Source organism: Pelodiscus sinensis, chromosome 3, assembly GCF_049634645.1.
Source record: "Pelodiscus sinensis isolate JC-2024 chromosome 3, ASM4963464v1, whole genome shotgun sequence".
NCBI classification, from domain to species: Eukaryota; Metazoa; Chordata; order Testudines; family Trionychidae; genus Pelodiscus; species Pelodiscus sinensis.
In genome coordinates, this window is record NC_134713.1 from 104,047,057 (window position 1) to 104,069,550 (window position 22,494).

Consider the following 22,494-nt stretch of genomic DNA (forward strand, 5'->3'; position numbering starts at 1 on the left):
TGTTGGTTCAGATCTGTGCACAGACCCCTATTCAGACGTGTAAATACAGCAGTATTTAACAAATAGTTAAAAAAATCTACTAGTATTGTATAACCTGCTGATTTGGTGATGTAAACATGTTTCGGTTTTTAAATGTGGCAATCTTTTTATTAAAACAGATTGGGATTATTCACAAACACACTCTTAGACTTTTCAGGAAAAGGATTTAACTTTTATACGTGTGTCTTGATAAAGCAGTATTATAATTTTTTATGCCAAAGTCTGAAACCTGGGATTACACATGGCATAAAGAACCATTGATAATGAGTAAAGATGGCAGAATCAGTTACAAGATAAAGATAATTAAATTCCCGAAAAACCTGAAATGGAAATACAATGAATACTCTAAATTCTTGTTAATAGTGTTATCCCATAAGCAGTTGTTTTCCCCTTTTTTCTTGTCTATGCTCCTTCCAAAAATAAATAAATACACACACAAATAATAAATAAATAAAAGATGTTCACATGTCTAGGTGTCTGAGTGTTCTTTGACTATGTTAGTGCATATCGATAGTTTTTGGCCTTGTTTAAATGTTCATTATCCTATTTATTTACTTTGTTTTGCTTTGTAAACCTAAGAATTTTGAGCCTTAGAGGGAAAAGAAGAGTTTCACACTGAAAGCTGTGTTACAGCTTTAGCTAATTAATGTTGTCTTGAACAACAACAACAAAAAATCTTGTTATAATTGGATCTGATGACATCAAGACTTAGTGTCTTGTACTCCAATTTAGGAAACAATTTAAGCATGTGCTAAACCCATCCAATTTATTTTAAAATGTGGTTTTGTGCTTTTTTTTAATAAAAATGCTTTCCTTAATTGAGTTTTAAATGTTCTAACAATGAACAATCTGATTTACCAATAGTTGCTTATAAAGTTGGAATTTTTCTCTTCCTAGGTATGAAGTAAAAGTCACAGCATCACATATTGCTACAGTGCAGGTACAAACCTCTAAATCAGATGTGTTCATTAAACTACAAGTATTGGATAATGAGGAGGAAATTGTGAACACTATTGGAAAGGGACATGCTATCATTCCTGCATTTAATTTCTTATGTGCTGAAAGGCCTTTAAGTTCTCAGTGTAAGTATTCTATTTTGCATTTCAAGAGGAATATGCATTCTAATAATGGCTTTAAGGGCTGACCTTAAAAACAAAGAGAGAAACTATGATTTTTCCCAGTTTTTCCTTGTATTCTGTCATTTCCTTCATTTCTTTGTGAATTTCACCTCCTTTTACATTTTGTTTTGACATGGGGGTCAGGAATGCAAGATCATGGTTGGTTGCCTCTGGGAGAGTTGGAATCAAACATGATTCTGGGATGCATTAACAGGAGTGTTGTGAGCAAGACACAAGAAGTCATTCTTCCACTCTGCTCTGTGCTGATAGGGCTTCAATTGGAGTATTGTGTCTAGTTCTGGGCACCACATTTCAAGAAAGATGTGGAGAAATTAGAGAAGGTCCAGAGAAGAGCAACAAAAATGATTAATCATCTAGAAAACATGGCCTGAAAGAATTGGCCTTGTTTAGTTTAGAAAGAGAAGACTGAGAGGGAACATGATAGCAGTTTTCAAGTATCTAAAAGGGTGTTATAAGGAGGAGACAGAAAAATTGTTCTGCTTGACCTTTGATGATAGAACAAGAAGCAGTGGTCTTAAATTGCAGCAAGGGAGGTTTCAGTTGGACATTAGGAAAAACTTCCTAAATGTCAGCATGGTTAAACACTGAAATAAACTGCCTAGCAAGGTTGTAGAATCTCCACCATTGGAAATATTTAAGAGCAAGCTAGTCAGACATTAATCAGGGATGATCTAGACCAGCGGTTCTCAAACTTTTTGGGCTCCAAAGCCCTTTATATGCGTAAAAATTTATTTGGAGCCCCAGCGGTCCACTGATTGTATGCGTTGTAGTTATACGGAGCCCCAGTGGTCCACTGATTGTATGTGTTGTACCTATCGTTGTTTCCAGATTGTCAACCTCGCGGAGCCCCTGGAGATATCTCACGGAGTCCTGGGGCTCCGTGGAGCACAGTTTAAGAAACACTGATCTAGACAGTGCTTGGGGACTGGACTCTATGACCTGTCAAGGTCCCTTCCAGTTCTAGTATTATATGATTCTGTGACTCTAAGTGAGGTTGGTTGTATAGTGTCCTGTCATTACTATTTGCCTGTAACTTTTGCCTTAGTTTTCTGATTCTTTTTCCATCAATAATTTGGATTTGAGCCATAATTCATGCAAATCCTTAGTTCTAAGTTTTTTATGTGGATACATTTCTTTTGTCAGTGGGATCTGATTTTTCACATTTGTTCTTACTGTTTGATCTTCAGAGATTAAAACATAGGCATTTTTTGTCTGCTAATCTAGAAAAGATCTCTTGATAAACATTTTGTATCCTTGGCTCTTCCTCCCCTGCTCTCCTACAACCTTCTTCATGGAAATACAGGATTCTAAAGGAACTATTAATAGCACCAGATATATAGAGAATATAAATAGCCATAACAATATTGAAAGCTCATTATAATGTCAACAGAAATATTGGAAAAAAGTTATTTCAGAGGACATATTCCAATTTATACGGAATTTCTTGGAGACTAAATTTAATTGTCTGTTGTTATACATAGATTCTATCTTTTAAATTTTGTCTGAATAATTTTGTATCAGACTAAGAAACTTATTTGTTTGGTTAGCTAGTTTTCTTTATGACATTAGTCATATCTATAGTTTTTAGTAGGCCTTTTCAATTTTTCCATGACAGCTTTACATATTGGAAGTCAAAAACTAAATCTAGTTAGTATCAGCTCTTGCAAATGTAGCATCTAGCGATCTTCCTGAACTACAAGATTGACATTTGATTCTTAAGTGCCCTTTAATTTTATTGTTGTGGAGCAATGATTATAGTTAAAATCATATCATGTTGATATATCTAACAATTTATAAAGGTTTATGCTTTCCTATCTCAATATCACTTGTTCAGCCTTCAATTTGTTTTCCTGTTATCTGCGTGTTTTCTGGCCACATTGTTTGCAATTTGCTTGGAAGATCTAGATAAAGAGCTGCTGTTTACATAAACATATACAGATATTTCTTTGTAATCCCATTCTGTATAGGGTTTATTTCCCTTAATGTTTTCTTCGATTATATGCAATAATACAGCAGTAATTAATTGCAAGCAAACAGTTAACTAAACTACTACACTTACACATGGCACTGTTTATCAGTGTTGAAATTATAACAAAAGTAAACCTATATATTAAGAATCTAATACAATAATCCTCTTGAAATTAGTCAATTTATACCTCTCTTAGCATATGAACAGCTTGAGGCAAAGACAAATCATTCAACTACTGATGTTTTTTCTGTAAGATTATTGCTTTGGTAAGGAGCAAAATGGGGTGGTTGCATGCATTCTCCTCCAGTAGTTTTGCACAGATGGCTCTGTCATGAATTGCATGGTTTTTTTCCTACAACTTTCATGTATCTTTCATAAATTACCAATACTACATAAGAAAAATATCTACCTTTATCAAAACATGTGTAGACATTTCTGATTACTGTCTGAATTATATTTCAGTATCACCAAAAAGAACACTCACTAAAATTCAGCAAAAATGTATTGCAATCCCATATTTTAATCACCCTTACAGTAATGTAATTGATTGTAAGGGTGCTATCAAGAACAGGAGACATACTGTACTCTTTGGGTTTCAAACCATGCCATTTTTGTAGCAAGGCTATGCATGATAGTGACCCAAATGCCACCAACCGCAAGTGCTTGGGGAAGATTCATGTGAATGGCAGGTAAAACATTTGTAAGGGCTCTAAGACCTGTTCAAGGGGAAGAAAACAAAGCAGCCAGATTAAAATATCTGCTCATGGAACTGGTGCTGCAGCCTCTATCTGAGCCCTCTACCATGGTCCAAGTACCAGGTACCAAGCATCTCAGTGTCAGTCAATGCCATATCTCCTGTACTTCCAGTCTTCTTTTTTCTGCATGCATAACATGCCTCAAGTGGCACATAACCTAGTTTGCTAGATGGATTATTAGCTTCCCCAGACTGGGCCAGATACTGATGAGTATGTTAAATCTCTCCATATCAGTAGTTCAAGAGACTCATGCAGCTTCAGCTCCCAAGGTACCACCTACAACACCTTCACCTTGATGTCCATGTAGTGACCGGTGCAGCACCAGCTTGATCTCAAGAATTTTCCTTATCAGATTCTGAAGTGTGATCCTATGTATCCCAACCTTGCTGTTGTCATCAGATGGTATATGTCAGTTGACCTGATTTCTTCCTTAGTGCCAGCAGAAAGCTCATAGGAGAGATCCTGGGGATGCACATAGTTGGGAACTGGGGCAATGTTTCCTTTAAGCTGTATACTTGTGCAGCCACTCAGGAGAGAGTCAGTGCCACCTAGCTGATTAGCAGAGAGCCCACAGCTTGCTTTGTGTTTCTCCTGATGATGCACATTCACACATGCCTTGGTGCACATAACATTTATTCTGCACATGGATAGAAAAGATTAAAGGGAACATTGGTCTGACTGTATCAGTGGCCTTTTTGAAAGGTGTGAGTTTCCCCTCCCTGCCACACAATCAAAAATGTCCCCAATAGCCATCTTAGCCAGCTCCATCTCATGGGCCTCCAAAGCATGGTCTCCACAAGCAATGTGCCATCGACACCAAGCCCAGCACGGAGTAGAACTGGGATCCCTCTCATGAACAGCTGCAAGAGGAGCAAGAACTGGTACCCTTACCTTTCTCCTCCTTATCCCCAGATGAAGTAACTGTATCCTCCTCTCTGTGATTTGAAGACTCATCAGGAGCTGCTGAGGAGGATGGCTGTGACCTCAATATCTACCAGAGGGGGCCTGGGGAAAATCCAATAAGCTGGTGGACATTTGGAATAGCTCTATCTGGAATAGCTTTACTAATAAATGAGGCTATCTTGAATCTTACCAGTGTCCCCTGCTTCCCTGCCTTTCATTTCAAAAAGTTCAAAGAGAATACTGTGTCCTCTCTCAGGGGTGAGAGTACTTAAATAACCATTCTCACTTGTGAAAGCAGCCAGTGAAAAGGAAAGAGAGTGACACCAGGCTTCATCCCCCAAAAATAAAGAGGTCAAGAAGCTGGACTTATCTGGGAGGAAGCTTTATTCTACACGTGGATTACAGCATCACATTGCAAACTAGTTTTGCTGGGATGCTAACATTTCATGCTGAGAGGTACGGTTTCAGCATTCAAAGACAAGCTCCCTGATGACATGAAATAGGAGTTCCAGGCTACGTCTACATTGCACGTTATTGCACAAGAAGATATGCAAATGAGGCATGGCGATGAATATCGGTGCACCTCATTTGTATACCTAATGAGCTGCCATTTTGTGCAAAACCTCCCTCTTGCGCAAGAGACATTCTGCTGCTTTTTTCAGGCAGAACAGCTCTTGCGCAAAAGCCCCTTGTGTAAAATGGCAGCTCATTAGGTATGCAATTGAGGCACACCGATATTTATCGCCACACCTCATTTGCATATCTTCTTGCACAAGAAAGCACAAAGTAGATGTAGCCCCAGTCTTTTGTAGAGGAGGGCAATTGATCACCAAATCTGCTTTCTAGGCATATCTCAATGCAGCAAATTCTGCAGCATGAAGCCATTACAATGAGGTGCTCACCCTGGTTATGCTCTTCTGGCCTCCCTCTAGAAGTACAACATACAGTCCAAAACCTACCTATTTAGAGAACTTTCTTGCATAGTTTACAAGACTCTACAGCAGTCTTGAAATCCCTTGGTATTTGCTGCTCAGCAGTGAAGCAGGAGTTCTGCCCTACTCAGTTTCAGCATTTTCCAGGATTTGTTTTTAAGTCCAAAACCTAACAATGAAAAGGAGTAAAGGTTACAAACATCTCTGCATTCCAACCATTAGTTCATCAAGGGAGGTGGCAACTTCCAAGAGCTCATTTTGACGGGTAGGTCAAGAGGAGTCTGAGTTCCCAGAGTGCCATCTTTCTTACTTATGTCATGCTTGGGCTCATATTATAACAGATCAGAAGGTTCATAGTGTCAAAGGTCTATGGACAGGTTGTGGGAAATAATGACAGTATCACATTGATCAACCCATTTGTAAATGTATGGAGCTTTTGTTACTCTTGCTATCATCAAAAGAAAATAATGTCCCAGACTAATAACGTTGTGTAATCTTCATGAGGTATATTAATTGCCAAATTTAAACAAAGATTTGCGTATTGGATAGACAGTGAAACCGGGTACACACAGTTTTATCTCCAGAAAAATATTATTTTGTTGAACTAGAACTATCAAAGCCCAAACTTACAAGAACACTGAGATCCACTCCTGTAGCTTAAAGCTCATTTAATATCATCTGAGATCTGCTTCTGTCAGGCACAAAAGTGATTTCTATGTGATGTACTTTGTCCTCGTTGCTGATATTATTATGCAAGCACCATAAACAAAGGATTGTTTGTTCCTTTCCCTTCATTGGCCATTAATTCATCTGCAGTCATGCTCCCAAACTTTGAATTGTTGAAATATTTTATCTGTTTGTTATTTCTTGACTAATACATTTAATCAGCTGACTTTAAATAACTTTGCCCCTCTTTTGCATGCTAGCAGATGTCTGGAGCCTTGGAAGTCAGCTTCCCACTGGTGAAATCAGTACTGGAATTTTCCATTTGCAAAATGCCAGCCACTAGCTGTTCCTGTTCTTCTCTCCCCACTCATGCCCATATTTTCCTATGTTGCTCTGATAATCTTCCTTCATGAGTTATTTTTAAGGACTTGCTTTGTCACCTCTATCCTTTGTCCTTTTTAGGAATTTTCTGCTCTCGCTGGCTTGTGACAAGTAGGAGAAAGTAGCTTTCCATAGGCTTCAGCTACCGCTTTGTTCCTATAGGCAGATTTTTGTTCTAACAAACTATCATTGTATCTTGTCTGAGAGAGACCTACTGACAGTTAGCAATAGTGAATTTCACATCTACTCAGAGGCATTTCATGATACAGCACTTTCATAACTTTGTATTATCTACCAAAATTCATAAATTGTACAGATTTCCCAAATCACCATACAGAGCAGTTGTCAGTTGGGGCCACAGAATGATATTCAAGACTATATTGGAAACTAGATCAGAGTGTATAGAAGAAATGTACTACTGAGCAAATGAGTCTGTTGCCTGGTGCAACAAATGATGTGTTGATTAAAAACAGAAGTAAATGTTTTAAAGAGATATGTGATGTCCAGAAGGAAAAATAATTATGATGATTTTAAGCACATTTATAGACTTAATTAGAACCTCATGAGATAATGAACTGAATGAAAATTAACTAAAGTCACTCTCTTTAAAATATGCGGCCGTGTCTGTTAAGCTGATTCTACCAAATTTATAAAGCTCCAGGAAATGAAAGTGGACATTTTTATCTCTCTGCTAGCAAGCAAAGGCCAGATTAGCCAAGGCAGTGCAAAGAAAGACCCAGAACCTGCAGGGACCAAAAGAAAAAGTGCTTTGGCAACTCAGAAAGGCAGCAAACTTTCTCATAAGCCGGGAAGTGTACCAGAAGGTCAGGCTGCAACAGAGGAAGAGACTGTCATTCTCTCAACCCTTGAAAAGAATGTTGTAGATCCACAACCGGTAAGAGGTTTTTAATCTAAATTTCTGCAAAAATTTTGGAAAAGCACAATAGAAAATAGTCGTGATCATTCATTTATTAAGCATGAAAGTCTAACATCCTGCTATTGTATACATCTTATATTCTCTCATAGAGTGTTGTTCTTATTAATTTTATTTCTGTAGTGCCACAAATACTGTGTATATACCGTATTTTCCGGCGTATAAGGCAACTGGGCGTATAAGACGACCCCCTAATTTTCCAGTTAAAACATAGGTTTTGGCCTATACTCGCCGTATAAGACTACCCCCCCTTCCGAGGCAACACCATTTAATAACATCAGATTTGATTTAAATAATTTTAATTAAAATGGTTTTGACTTACCGTTACTTAAAATCCTTCAAAATCCTCATCATGTTCATACAAAGCCTGCTTGGATTGGCAAAGGTTGTAATAGCCCACCTCTCTGACTCAGCCAATCCGAGCAGGCTTTGTATGCATTAATAGATGACACCGCTTGCCGTGATTGGCTCAGCGCGGTACACACATTATCAGCACAGGGACGTTCTGTATGTAGCCGAAGCCACAGTACCGTATTAGGGCACATCCAGTGGGCTAAAAGGTAATAATAGGGACGTTCTGTATGTAGCCGAAGCTACAGTATGTTTATACCCGGCGTATAAGACGACCCCCGATTTTTGGGGGATGTTTTTTAGTGTAAAAAGTCGTCTTATACGCCGGAAAATATGGTAGTACTGGCCATGTTCTGAGGATTTAAAAAAAAATAAGGCTCCCGTACTGCTAAATAATATAAGCATGCACAACCCTATTTACTTAGCAGTAGAATTCTATTTACATAAGCCCTTTTGCTCCTAAATTAACCACCTCTGTTAGGGTATGTCTACACTACCACCCTAGTTCGAACTAGGGTGGTTAATGTAGGCAACCGAAATTGCAAATGAAGCCCGGGATTTGAGGCATGGCCGATTGAGTTACTAGGAGGGTACTGGCAGGGGTATGTATGTAAAAATATGATTGTTGAAGCAAGATATAAGGGTATGTCTACACTACCACCCTAGTTCGAACTAGGGTTGTTAATGTAGGCAACCGAAGTTGCAAATGAAGCCCGGGATTTGAATTTCCCGGGCTTCATTTGCATCTTGCCGGGCGCCGCCATTTTTAAAGCCCCGCTACTTCGGACTCCGTGCCCGCAGCTACACGTGGCATGGAGTAGGTAGTTTGGATTAGGCTTCCTATTCCGAACTACCGTTACTCCTCGTGGAACGAGGTGTACCGGTAGTTCGGAATAGGAAGCCTAATCCGAACTACCTACTCCGTGCCGCGTGTAGCCGTGTGGCACGGAGTCCGAACTAGCGGGGCTTTAAAAATGGCAGCGCCCGGCAAGATGCAAATGAAGCCCGGGAAATTCAAATCCTGGGCTTCATTTGCAACTTCGGTTGCCTACATTAACCACCCTAGTTTGAACTAGGGTGGTAGTGTAGACGTACCCTTATATCTTGCTTCAACAATCATATTTTTACATACATACCCCTGCCAGTACCCTCCTAGTAACTCAATCGGCCATGCCCTCCATCCTTTCCTCCTTGAGTCTTTTTGTTCAAAACATGATTTTCTCATGAAGCTTACTCTTACTACTTGTTACAGGAGTCCATAATTAACTCAAGGCTATGTGCTTATGTGGCAGTCTGGCAGCAGACATCTTCATTAGAGTGTGATGTGATGTTTTGTGGGTGCAAATGGATACACAACTGCAGAGGAGGTAATAAGGAGGAAGGATTAATTCATATTGGTCTCATGGGAAAAGTGTGTTTTGAAAATAAATGTGAAGGGAGAAAGGTGGAAGCACAGTGGATTTGTTTAGGAAAGAGTTCCAGTTAGGAAAAGGAGTTACATAGAAGATGGCCAGTGTCCAAAAGCAGGAAAAAGTTATAAGTGGGAGCATTTTGGGTGAGGTGGAGAATAAAAGCATATGCTAGCAAAAAAATAATATGAAATTATTATTGTGGTGAGCTTTGAATGTGAGAACATGAAAATTGACAGACATCTGAAAAAGCTGGTAACAAGATTTTATTCGGATTGCTGAGAAAGGCAGTAAAATTAGATGAATTTAGCAACTGCATTCTAGATGGACTGGAGAGATCATGGAAGAAGAGACTGCAGAAGGTCAGATGTGAGATTATTGGGGTGTGCCAGAGGCTTTTGACAGTGGTGTTAAAGAGGTAAGAAAGGATTCTGGAGAACGTATGTGACAGACTGCTGGCTAAGCCAGAGCTCTGCCACTGTAGCCTGCCTGAAGAGACTGATGGCCACAGCTGAGGCAGCCCAGGCCTGAAGGCCTATTAGAAACAGCTGTGAGCCTCACTCAGAGAGGGCTATATAAGGCAGAGGAAGGACGCAAGGAGCCAGGGTGTTGCTAAGTGTGCTCCTAGGCAGATGGAGGAGCCGGCTGAGTTTTCTTTATGTTTTCTAAATAGAAGGTGGTGGGAACTAACAATAAAAGCATGGGTGGCTGCACCAGAAGCGTCTCAGGCTGATTCGTGGACCAGAAGGTATCCCAGACCAAGGGGCCTGAGTGAGGACTCTGCCACAATGTGGTTTAGAAAAAAACATAGGGGCTACGTCTAGACTGGCATGATTTTCCGGAAATGCTTTTAACGGAAAAGTTTTCCGTTAAAAGTATTTTCGGAAAAGAGCATCTAGATTGGCACGGACACTTTTCCGCAAAACCACTTTTTGCGGAAAAGCGTCCATGGCCAATCTAGACGCGCTTTTCCGCAAAAAAGCCCGGATCGCCAATTTCCTGATTGGGGCTTTTTTGTGCAAAACAAATCTGAGCTGTCTACACTGGCCCTTTTGTGCAAAAGTTTTGCGCAAAAGGGACTTTTGCCCAAATGGGAGCAGCATAGTATTTCCGCAAAAAGCACTGATTTCTTACAGTAGGAAGTCAGTGCTTTTGCGGAAATTCAAGCGGCCAGTGTAGACAGCTGGCAAGTTTTTCCAGAAAAGCGGCTGATTTTTCTGGAAAAACTGGCCAGTCTAAACACAGCCAGTGAGATTTGGCAATGCAAAAAAACAGAGTACAACATAGTTTCTGCACATTAATTTCTTTATCTGAAAAGTGGTTCAGTAATATTTATATACATCAAAAGAGGGTTGTGAGATGTATATAGCAATTAAAGGATGAAAGGTGCTATATAAATGCTAAGAATTATTATGAATTCATCACATCAATACCATTTAATATTCTGTATTTTCACCTGACTTCTGTTGTAGTGAAATGAGTTTTTACAGAAAACAAGTTGATTCATTACTATCAGAATAGTAATTGTGTGCTTCGGTAATCAGAAAAAGAAACACAATTTGTGGTATGCAAATTGCTTATTTTTTCTGCTTTATTTTCGAAAGAGGCTTTTCTGAAATTTGATGCATCTACACAATGCCACATTTCAGAAGAACATCCTCTTTTACAGGTTAACAGGAATGGTGAAAGAGCGCGTCCACTTTTTCAAAAAAATTCCCAAAGAAGCAGACAAGTTCCTTGGACGCGGCATTGCTATCTCAGAAAAACAGTGCAGTCTAGACATAGCCTCAAACTCTTTCTTCATTTCCCCTTCTTCTGACAATATTGTTAATGTCATACCTGCTGTTGACTGCTGCAGTGGACATCAGACTTAGACATTTCTGTTCCTGCACTTTTCATATGGGATTTATTCCCAAATGTTTGTGGTATTAGATCTGACAGGCTTGCAGAAAGAAAGCTGCAGATGTTACAAAAGGATTGCCTATTCCATTCTTATTATCAGCAGACCTTTCAACAATTCAGTGTGATTTACTAGTACAAAGGGGACACATACTCTTGGGATTTGGTTACTTTAACAAGATAAAGCAATATCTGGTTATGTTCTAAGGCTATTAGGCACAGTGCTCAATAGGGAGTGATGCAAAGTGGCACCAGAATTCAGCATACATGGATGGGGGAGAGATGTACACAACAGTGTTGATTTGGAGAATATAGTATGCCCTCTTCTGTGAAAAAACAGGGTCTATATGTCTGTTTTGGATAGGTTGCATACTAGGGATTGCTAGCGTGCAGCAGTCCATGTGATGTTGAGGGCAGAAGAACAGCAGTTTATAATGGGGATTTCAGGTGAAAAAGGAGGAAGGCTTATACATCTATGCAGGTGACTGAGTACAGACTGGTACTAGCTCAGTGTGAGGATTCCCAGATAGGAACTACTTTCTTCCTTTTAAGCATTTTTCTTTCTCCAAGGTCCATTGGACTTCAGCAAATCTAATTCTTAGATTCCAATTTAGAGTTAAATGCTCTTCCCTCCTCCAAAAAAGAGTCCATTTTGCAGCTTTCTGATGCTGCAGGGTAATCTGTTAATTAAGCATTAATATTTCAAAACAAACTTATTTGGCTTTTCTAGTCTAATCTCCTGAACTGTCTAGTTTAGAAACACCTGAGAAAAATGAAAGTCAGAGCAGAACAATAAGCTTTAGTAATACAGGTTGAACCTCTGTGGTCTGGGATTCTATGGTCTGGCAACATCTGTGGTCTGGCAGGTTGTCAGCAGCTCAGAGCAGAGCCAGACGGCAGGTCAGCAGACCAATGGAGCCCATGGGGCCCATGGGGCACCAGAGCCCGCAGCAGGGAAGCCAGCAGGGAGGAGGCCTTTACTATCTTTCTCAAGACTTTCTGGAGTAATGGGAAAATGAAAATGAAAAGAGATAGAGGAATTGGGAGCACATCCAGGGACTCAAAATATATCTCTTCCAATTGTATGGAAACTTTGATGAATTCCTGAGAGTATTCAAGACTGAAAACACTTCTTTTTCTAAGCTTAGTGAGGCTTCTGAAAAATCATGTAACTCAGGTAATCTTTTAACATGCAAAAGAGACTCCCCCTTCTAACTTGGAGTGATCTGTTTCCAGAATTCTGGTGTGCACAAATTTAGAAAAATATGGGGTTCTATATCGTATTTAAGTTCTTTTTCTTTACTACTACTACTAGGGATGTTAGTGTGTAATTGATGTAGTTATGCAACTATTCAGATTTTAGTGGTTACACAACTATTCGATAGTCCCTGGGAGCAGGGCAGCAGCTAGTGCGCTCTAGACCCCACTCCTGGGGTGTCCCCTGCCACCCCGCACTGCTGCCTCTGTATTAGGCAGCACTGTGGGGTGGCAGGTGGGAGCCCATTCCTGCACAGACCAGCTCATACCTACCCCCTGTGCTGCTGCCTCTGTCTTCCCTCCCTCCCCTCCCCGCGCCTTGCCTAACCTAGGCTAATCCAGCTATTCGTGTAGTTGTCTACATGTCGACATCCCTAACTAAAATACCTAGTGTTTTTCATCAATAAAGCCCAAATCACTGATTGCAACCAAGCAGAATGCCAGAGGTAAACTCTTGCTTCTTGTTTGCCACATTTGTAGTCATTCTTGAATCCAACAAAATCCCCTGGATGTTTGTACATTGGAGCATGGGTAAAGTAGAGCGCAGAGCCACTTCCTCTGAGAAACATACCTGTGTTCTCTGGCAGAAACAACAGATATCTCCTGGCACATGTTTCTTATGGATTCTGTCTTGAAACGGGATAGAAAGGGATTGCAATATTTTTGTATTCTTTACTAAAAAAAAAACCATTGTCTATTATAGATGTACTGAGGCCAAAATGTAGTCTTAGGAAATCTTCTGACTCTGTTCCAATAGAAAATATTTTCTAGATATATAAGCATTTTAATTCTCAAAGACTTTAGGAGTTAAACTATTGGTATCCTAAGAATGGTCATACTGGGATAGACCAATGCTCCATCCATCCTAGTTTCCTGTCCTCCTACCAGTGCCAGTTGGTAATCATTGGGAGATCCATGGGCGACCATTGAGGGATCCATCCCCATTTGTTCACTCCCAGCTTCTGGCAGTCAGAGGCTAGAGACATTCAGAGCTCAGGATTGCATCCCTGATCAGTGTGGCTCATAGCCACTGATGGACTTATTCTCCATGAAATGATCTAATTCTTATTTGAACCACATTATAATTTTGACCTTCACAACATCTCGTGCCAAGGAGTTCCACAGGTTGACTGTGCATTATGTGAACATATATTTCTTGAGATTGCTTTAAACATACTGCCTATTAATTTCATTGAGTTACCTCTGGTTCTTCTGTTAAGTGAGGGCAAAATAACACATCCTGATTCACTTTCTCCACACCATTCACATTCCTATAGGCCTGTATCATATCACCTCTCAGTCATTGTAATGAGTTTGTGACTCACTGCCACGGTACCTTCTGCTGGTCACCTTGTGAATTAGCTTTTCAGCATCTGAGCACCTTCTGCTAACTGGTGTCGTGTCCTCAGTTACCTCTCTCCTGCCCTCTGGGGTCCTCCCCTCCCAGGGAGCCCCAATCTCCTGTACTCACCTTGCCTCAGTGATCCATTGTCATTTGTCATCTAGCCCCTACTTTAGGGGAAAACCGCAGTCTGAAATGCCTACTCATCATTGGCAAGGGTTATGGACCTGCTGTTATCTTCTAACCGGGATGCCTTCCCACAACCCTAGTGCCCTTAGCCCTTGAGAGTAAGGCCTCAGCCTGGGATTTTATCTGCCCGGAGATCTCCAGCTCTGCTTTCTCTTCCTCAACACTTTTCTGTCTCAGGAAGCCCCTGTAGCTTCCCTGGCAGCCAGGTCCCTCCTGTTCCATAGCTGGAGCAAGTGTGTGCTTTTTTTCCCCCCCTAGGAGCTCCTATTTATAGAGCTCCAGCTAAGTCCTAATTATTTGCAGCACCGCTCATGGCTGCCTACCACTCAGCCTTCCTAAACTGGTTTTAACCCTTGTAAGGCCAGTGTGAAACAAATGCTAAATTGAATTCCAGAAAATCGATCTCCAGCATAGTAAGTATAGATGTGGCCTGTATGTCTGATAATTCTGCTGTTTTTACTATTGTTCAATCAATTTGCCTGAAACTAGGCTCACTCGCCTGTAATTGTCAGGATCTTTTGTAGAGCTTTTTTAAAAAATCACCATCACACTAGCTATCATTCAGTTACTTGGCATAGAAATGGATTTAAATGATAGATTACACCAGAGTTAGTAGTTCTACATTTTTATATGTAAGTTTCCTCAGAACTCCTGGGTTAATACCATCTGGTCCTGGTGACTTATTTCTCTTTCATTTATTTTTTCCCCCAAAACTTCCTCTATTGGCACCTCAGTCTTGGACAGTTCCTCAGATTTGTCCCTTAGAAAGAGGGAATCTCCTTACATCCTCTTGAAGGGAAGACCAATGCAAAGAATTCATTTAAATTCTTTAAAGTGGCCTTGTCTTCTGTGAATGCTCCTGTAGCATGTCAATCCTCTAATGGTCCCACTGATTGGCGGACTTCCTGTTTCCAATGTATTTACAAACTTTTTGCTGTTACTTTTTTGAGTCTTTGGCTAGTTACCCTTCACATTCTATTTCTTTTTTTTTATTTGGTCTGTTTAATTATAATTATGCTTAACAGCCATGAAGCAATCTACAAATTGAAAAGCTTTATTTGCCATTGGCATGACACTTATTTCCAGGTAAACTACAAGAATGTTTTATAGATTTGATGTTTGAGAACACCATTTCATATATCTGTACTTACACAGTAATCTTCCTTGTATGCTGTCTTACAAAGTCTCTATGGAAAACAGCTGAGCTTTCACAAATAGTCTTAAAGAGTTTATGATTAAATTCAGTATGATAACCCCAGGTAAATCTCCTCTAGAGCGAATGAGTTATCTCTCTGCAAAATGTATTTGTTTAGGAACATCCCAAATTTTCCCAACGAGGGTAGTGTAGATTCTTGAAAGCTATGAAAAAACAGGATTCCTCCTCTGCCAGCCATCACTGCTTCTAAATTGTAGGATGTCCTACAAAGCCAGGCCCTTATTGGAAATATTATTTACTGTGTTGTATTACAAGAGAGTCCAAAGTGTGTTAAATGAAGTACAAATATGTAGGAAGACAAGAGAGAATTTACAATCTAGAAGAAAAAAAAGACATCCCAAGGTAAAGTCAAGGTCAAATTAAGTGCAGGCACTTCATCTTTTCCATGTACAATTTTATAAGATGTTTGGAGTCAATGTGATACTTCTGGAGAGAGTTTTCTTACAGGTTCATGCTCCATTATGCAGCATAAAAAAACCATTTCTTGAGGCAAGAATTTTTAAAGAGGGAAATCAAAACTTATGCTATGAGGGAATCCCTTGACCTTCATCTGACATGATTTACATATTCATAGGAAAATAATTTGGATATACTACTGACAAACAGTGCTTGTTTTTCTGTGTCCAATTGCTCCCATTAGCTAAATGTGTTATTCTTAAGAATGGTGTTTAATTTCAATAATAACTCTACAGGTAGATAAATAAAGCCTACTTAGGGAAGACCAGGTGTCCCAATTTTATAGGGACCATCTCTATATTTTTTTCTTACAAAGGCATCTATTACTTCCCACACTCTGTTCCTGTTTTTCATACTTATTCTCCGCACCCTATGCCTGCTCTCAGTTGTTTTTTACCATAGAGATAAGATTAGTAGATGAAGAGAATAAGAGAGAATGCAATTTACTAATCACATATATCTACTGGAAAGTCAATCTTATATCCTTGTAATAATGTTGGGCTCATTAAACAACAAACCAGTGAATGAGAAAAGAATAAAACTTTAATAAACAATGGGAGAGCTACCTTGATGAGCCATGTGATGTTTTCAACCCCCTCCAGGGCACATCTCCAAATTCCTGTGCTCATAATACTGTCCCTTATGAGGGAGCCTCTATAAATTATAATCTTCTACAAACATATCTCCATAGTACAAGCACTCGAAACTCAGTGGCCTGTTTAGGGTTTAGGGTTTTATAGAGGAAAAGGAGGCTTTGTGCGCCATATTCTCAGGAAAATGTTACATGAAATATTCCTTTTTCTGTAGCTCAGTTTTGTTTCACTTTGATAAACAATCAAATGAGTGTGCAATTCTAGAAATAAATTATAGCAATGTCACTTGGCATTAACATTGAGACTTCTTTTCAGACTCCTTGTAAATAATGTCACATATATGAATGAGTTTGTGAACTAATTTATGTTTTATCTTATTGCCTAACTGTAGATGCATATTAATGTCATCAGCATATTAACATATTGCATTTGTCTTCTCAGACTCACAAATACATTATACAAGCCATGGTGTTGCATAACAGTTGGCCACTTACCGATAGTCAATTCGCATTTGTTCAGGCACTGAAAGAAATGGAGAAAAATGAAATCAAAGGTATGTCACTTTAAACACATCTTTTAGAGTGCAAATTATAGTTTGTTTGTTTTAAAGATGTTGTATTTGTATATCATTTATTTCTGTTCAGGAAATACACAAATTACTTACATAATTTCCATTATTGTCTTTAGGTAATAACATAACACTTTTGTCAATTTTAAATAGCAAGGAAGGGAATATTATTACATAATGCAGTTAAGCTGAAATTTTAAAGTATTAACTTTCTACAGGCAAAATATGATCCATGTTTACCACAGTATAAATAAAGAAGAGAAGTTAGAAAGGGACATATAAACCAGTACACTCTAGAACATGCCTGGGCCAGATGCGGCCACCAAGCCAACAGATCCAGCCCACAGAGGCAGTGGGGAGCATCAGGCAGGCTCCTCAGCTTGCCCCATAGCCATGTGCGCTGTGCAGAAATGCAGCTGCAGGGCTTCCTTTCTGTTTTAAAACTGGAAGGGAAGAGGGGAAGTTTTAGGATCCACCCCACCCCCACCACATTCCCATTCGCCAGTTTCTGGCAGAAACCAGCCAATGCGAGCTGCTTGTTGGAGTAACAGGCAGCCAAGAAGAACCATGCCCCCTCTTCTTGCCTCAATTATTCATGAAGCACATTGCCAGGCAAGCAGGCAGACAGGCTGGGAAACATTTTAAGTCTGCAGGCAGGTAGGCTAGTTTGGCAGCTGGCAAGTAAGTTTCTTGGCTACAGCCTGCTTCTGGCACCTCAGCCCTTTCCTGTCCCAACTATCTGCCTCCCTCTCAACACATCCAAACCCTCTTTCCCCCTCTTACACCCAGACCCCTTCCCAGATCTGGCAACCCAATCTCCTACCCCAGATCACAATCCCCTCCTATCCTAGGTCACATCCCAAACCCTTGTCCTCTAGTCCCCTACCCTAGGTTACAACCACCTGCCTCATCCCAACTCCCTCCCAGACTCCAATCTCCCTCCTGCACCCCAATCCCTTACCCCAAGCTCCCTTCTGCACCCAATGCACCCAACCTTCATCCCAGACCCTGCAGCTTCTCCATTAATACCATGGAAGAGTGTGGCCCTTGACCACTTTCCAAAATCTTGGAGTGACCCCTCCATCAAAAATTATTGCCCATCCCTGCTCTAGAACACATTCTTACCCCTAATCTACCATGTGGAAACAAAATGAGTAACTTCCTTTAGCAAAGCCTAAATCTCAATCAAAAACCTAGGAATCTGTCTCTTTATTAGTCTTTTTTACTTGATATTTAAATAAATGAAAAATATCATCAACATTAAAAATGATGGGGTAGCCTAGACCACAGAATATCATCATCCAATATTTGTCTTAGGTGTTATTAGTTCCAGGAATTAAATAATCAAAAGATTTTTTTGCCCAATAACCTTCAGTGCTGAGCTTTGATTGCTAGATTTTATAACAAAAATTCACAACTATCCAGTCAATAACAAACAACACAATGTAGTCTGCAGTACATACATTGGGATCTCATGACTCATCTTTACACAGGTAAGTAGTGACTGCAACTATACTCCTGAATACTTACCAGGTTTATATAAAGTACAGTCTTCATTGTTCAAGTAAACAATTAAAGACTAAGAAAAGAAAAGCCTCTGCAGATATAGAATTCTGAAATACATCTCTGTATAACATGAGGAAGTTGTAACTTTAAAAAAAAGTCAATGTGTCCAGTCACTGACTCTCTCTTGTTGGTATTAATTCCATCTTCTTTGATTTAATTGCATTGTATATTCCATAGCCTCAATCCCCCCTTTTCACAGAAGTAAATGCATCTGGCTTTTACTGTTTGATTCAATTATTTTTCCCGATATCTGGCATTCCACAGACCAATTTCTGGTCCTACTTGGTTATTTTATTGCAAAATCTATGCAAATGTAGGTCTGTATTATGATTTGGACTGTCACCTGCCCAGTTAAGTCAAGCTAGGAGCAGGAGAAACTGCATAAAATGTGGGGTAAAGGATGAATCAGATTGCATGTGAATTAATGCATCTTGACCATGTTTGCTATAGATTCACCTCCAGATTACCTAACTCCAGACTCAGTGCCAACATGCATAATCCAGGATATTTATGAATACAACAAATTAATCCAAAAGGGTGAACTTAAATTTCTTAGTGTTTAAAAATTCATCACTCACTCTGACCTAACTACCAAACAAGAAATTGAAAGTGGTCCTTACAATTTGTTTCTTCAGAATGATTAGTGTCATTTAGTAAGTTTTACTTTGTAGTTGGTGACATCTTATAGCAATAAAGCTTAGAAGCCATAGTGATACATGTACTATTTCTTTAACCCTATAACTGAAAGCCAGGCAGTAAGAAGACTGGGAAAGGTCCTAAGGAGAAGCTCTGTTGTGCGGAAGAGAGAGACAAAGTAGCGTTAGAGATATTATTCCCTTATTCTAATAAAGTTTCTTGTTTAGTGTTAGAACAAAGTGACTCTTTCTATCATTGTTCCAGGCCAGAGGTAGTTATTACTTTCACTAAATGGCTTTGAAGACAGATACATTTCCCATCTCTGCTTCCTCTTTTGCTTGACCTCGTAACATTATTATAATTTCCATATGACAGATATATGCATATTCTTCCTTGAGTGATTGCACATGAGTATTCCTCTCTGTGTGCATGCCCCAAGAATAGTTTCCTCAGTTCTACTGTCAGAGTACTTTGAATGCCCTCTGTTGCTGCATGCCTACAGCACCAGGATAAAGTGCCCTATCAACTCCGTACTCCTTCAATTCTTTTTTTACTTCCCATGATGATTACTGGAATTGCTATCCTTGCTTTTGGCTGGCTCTCTCAGAGGTCTTATCTTTTATATATTTGTACATAGTTAACTAGTTGTAAATAGTTAACTATGCATCTGACGAAGTGGGTCTTTGCCGACAAAAGCTTATTCTCCAACACTTCGTTTAGTCTATAAGGTGCCACAGGACTCCTTGCCGCTTTTGCAGATGCAGACTAACATGGCTACCCCTCTGATACTTGATACCATGCAAGGCACTGCATTTAGCCGTATGGAGTGGAAATCTATCAACTTCATGAAGAAACTTGCACAAGTATAAACATATCATCTTTCTCTCCAAATGCAAATGGATGGACATCATACCAAATGGACTGAAGGTGAAAAATCCATTACTATCTATATATTGCACAGACTACAGTGAGAGATTATGCCATACACTAAAAAACGGAGGAACCACCTGATCAGCATCCTGTACAGCAAACAGGAAAACATCAAAAATGAGCTCTCCAATCTCCCTGGACACTCAATTGCAGATCTAAAGGTAGCCATCCTGAAGTAAAAAAACTTCAGGACCAGACTTCAAAGAGAAACTGCTGAGCTACAGTTCATCTTCAAGTTTGGCACAATCAGCTCAGGATTAAACAAAGACTGTGAATGGCTAGCTAACTACAAAAGCAGCTTCTCCTCTCTTGGTATTCACACCTCCAGATCAGCTACTAGAAGTGGGCCTCATCCTCCCTGATTGGATCCACCTCGTCATCTCTAGCCAGATTCTGGCCTGCATATTTATACCTGCCTCTGGTAATTTCCACTACGTGCATCTGATGAAGTGGGTCTTTGCCCACGAAAGCTTATGCTCCAACATTTCGGTTAGTCTATAAGGTGCCACAGGACTCCTCACCTCTTTTGCAGATTCAGACTAACACGGCTACCCCTCTGATAGTTGTAATAGTTTTAGTCAATTTTAATGTAAGTCAGTAACTTAGGGTATGTCTACACTACCCCGCTAGTTCGAACTAGCGGGGCTAATGTAGTCATCCGCAGTTGCAAATGAAGCCTGGGATTTGAATTTCCCAGGCTTCATTTGTATGAAGCCGGCCGGCGCCATTTTTAGATGCCGTCTAGGTCGGACCTCATGCCGCGTGGCTACACGCGGCACGGACTAGCTAGTTCGGATTAGGCTTCTAATCCGAGGCATACAGCTAGTTCGTATTAGAAGCCTAATCCGAACTAGCTAGTCCGTGCCGCGTGTAGCCGTGCGGCACGGGGTCCGAACTAGCCGGCATTTAAAAATGGTGCCGGCCGGCTTCATGCAAATGAAGCCCGGGAATTTCAAATCCTGGGCTTCATTTGCAACTGCCGATGACTACATTACCCCCGCTAGTTCGAACTAGCGGGGTAGTGTAGACATACCCTTACGGAGTTACCAATGCTTTGGTCTGTTACCCGGTGTAAAGGCATTTCTCGGTCACTGGGCTTCAAGCCCAGTGTCTCCTGCAAAAAAGCTATTTTCCTGAGTGATCTGCATTCAAGCTGCTGGGCATGTGTTGGAGAAGCTCCTGTAGAAGACCACTGCCTACTCTATACAGACTTTAAACTTCACATGAAGGACTGGGAAGCCAGGCTGAAGTTTTGCTCATGGAAGCAGCGCTAAGGCCTCCATCTCAGCCAGCCCAGTGTGACAGGACATAGAGTACCTCAACCTTGGTAAGGAACCTAATGCAATCTCAGCACCATTCACCATTTCCAGGGCCTAAGAAAAGGCATAAAAAACCTCTCAGCTGAGAGGGGATAATCCTGGTACCAAAGACCACAAGGCTCTTACTCCTCTCATTCAATAAATTGTCCCTGCTACTCCCCCAGACACTTGTACCCTTCTGTGGCCCTTTCAGAATCAATGGGGTTTTCCTCAGGTTTCTGGAGGTTATTCTATGCACCCTTATTTATAGCCTCTGAATAAAGGTAACCACCAATCCGTTGGGCTGAAACCAGTCCAGACCCTGGTACCAAGTCCAGCACAGAACCATATAAACCAGATGGGATCCTGCCAAGGCAAAAAGGTAGGAAGAGTGCCCACAATCAATGCTGATCTTCTCCCTCTTCCTCCTCCTCCACTGGCCAGGCTATTTCATCTCTTCCAGAATTACTATAAAAGTTGTTAAAAATGGTGGCTGTGATGGACCAGGCCGGGTCTGGGCATTGCTGAGGGCATCCACTCAGGACAAATTGCTCAAACTCGTGGCTCCTTATAGCCCCGGACTGGAGACCTTCCCAAATAGGCCACAAACAAGCCTCACGAGCAAAACCCCTATGGTACCCCAGCTCTTCCTATGCCCCAGTCAGCCCTGGGCCTGCACACAGGTGAAGGGTTTTAGAACCCAATCTCACCTACCTTGAATGGGTTCTTCCGGTCCCAAGAAACCAGCCACAGGTCCCAGTCCATTTACACTTTTGATATTACCCACAAGATCACGCTGAGCCAATCCTTTAGAATCTAAAGATTTATTACTAAAAGAAAGAAAAGCATGGAGAGTTAAGGAGGTTGTTAAGGAGAATTCATTACATGCATCGAATCATCCAGTTCTCGATACAGGTTCTTAGCAGAGATGGTATAAACTGCTATCTTAAAATGCTCTGGTGTACATCCTATATCATGATGGGTCCACGGTTCTTCCCAGCTCATTGTTCCCTGCAAGGCTGCATCTGGAAGCAGAAGCTGAACTCAGGACAAGATAGAAGGTGCC

At 40.4% G+C, this 22,494-nt stretch overlaps 1 protein-coding gene across 4 annotated transcripts in view; it reads left to right on the forward strand.

Annotated features, from left to right (window-relative positions):
- ADGB (androglobin) overlaps positions 1-22,494 on the forward strand; it is a 244,141-nt gene that overhangs the window by 171,546 nt on the left and 50,101 nt on the right. For all 4 annotated transcript variants that reach the window (XR_012902706.1, XM_075924379.1, XM_075924378.1 and 1 more), the window contains 3 exons: positions 937-1,121; positions 7,480-7,679; positions 16,872-16,983. Coding sequence is in view for 3 of the 4 variants with exons in the window: in XM_075924379.1 (XP_075780494.1) it covers positions 937-1,121; positions 7,480-7,679; positions 16,872-16,983 (497 nt within the window). In the remaining variant the exon portion in view is untranslated. The remainder of the gene's footprint in view (positions 1-936; positions 1,122-7,479; positions 7,680-16,871; positions 16,984-22,494) is intronic.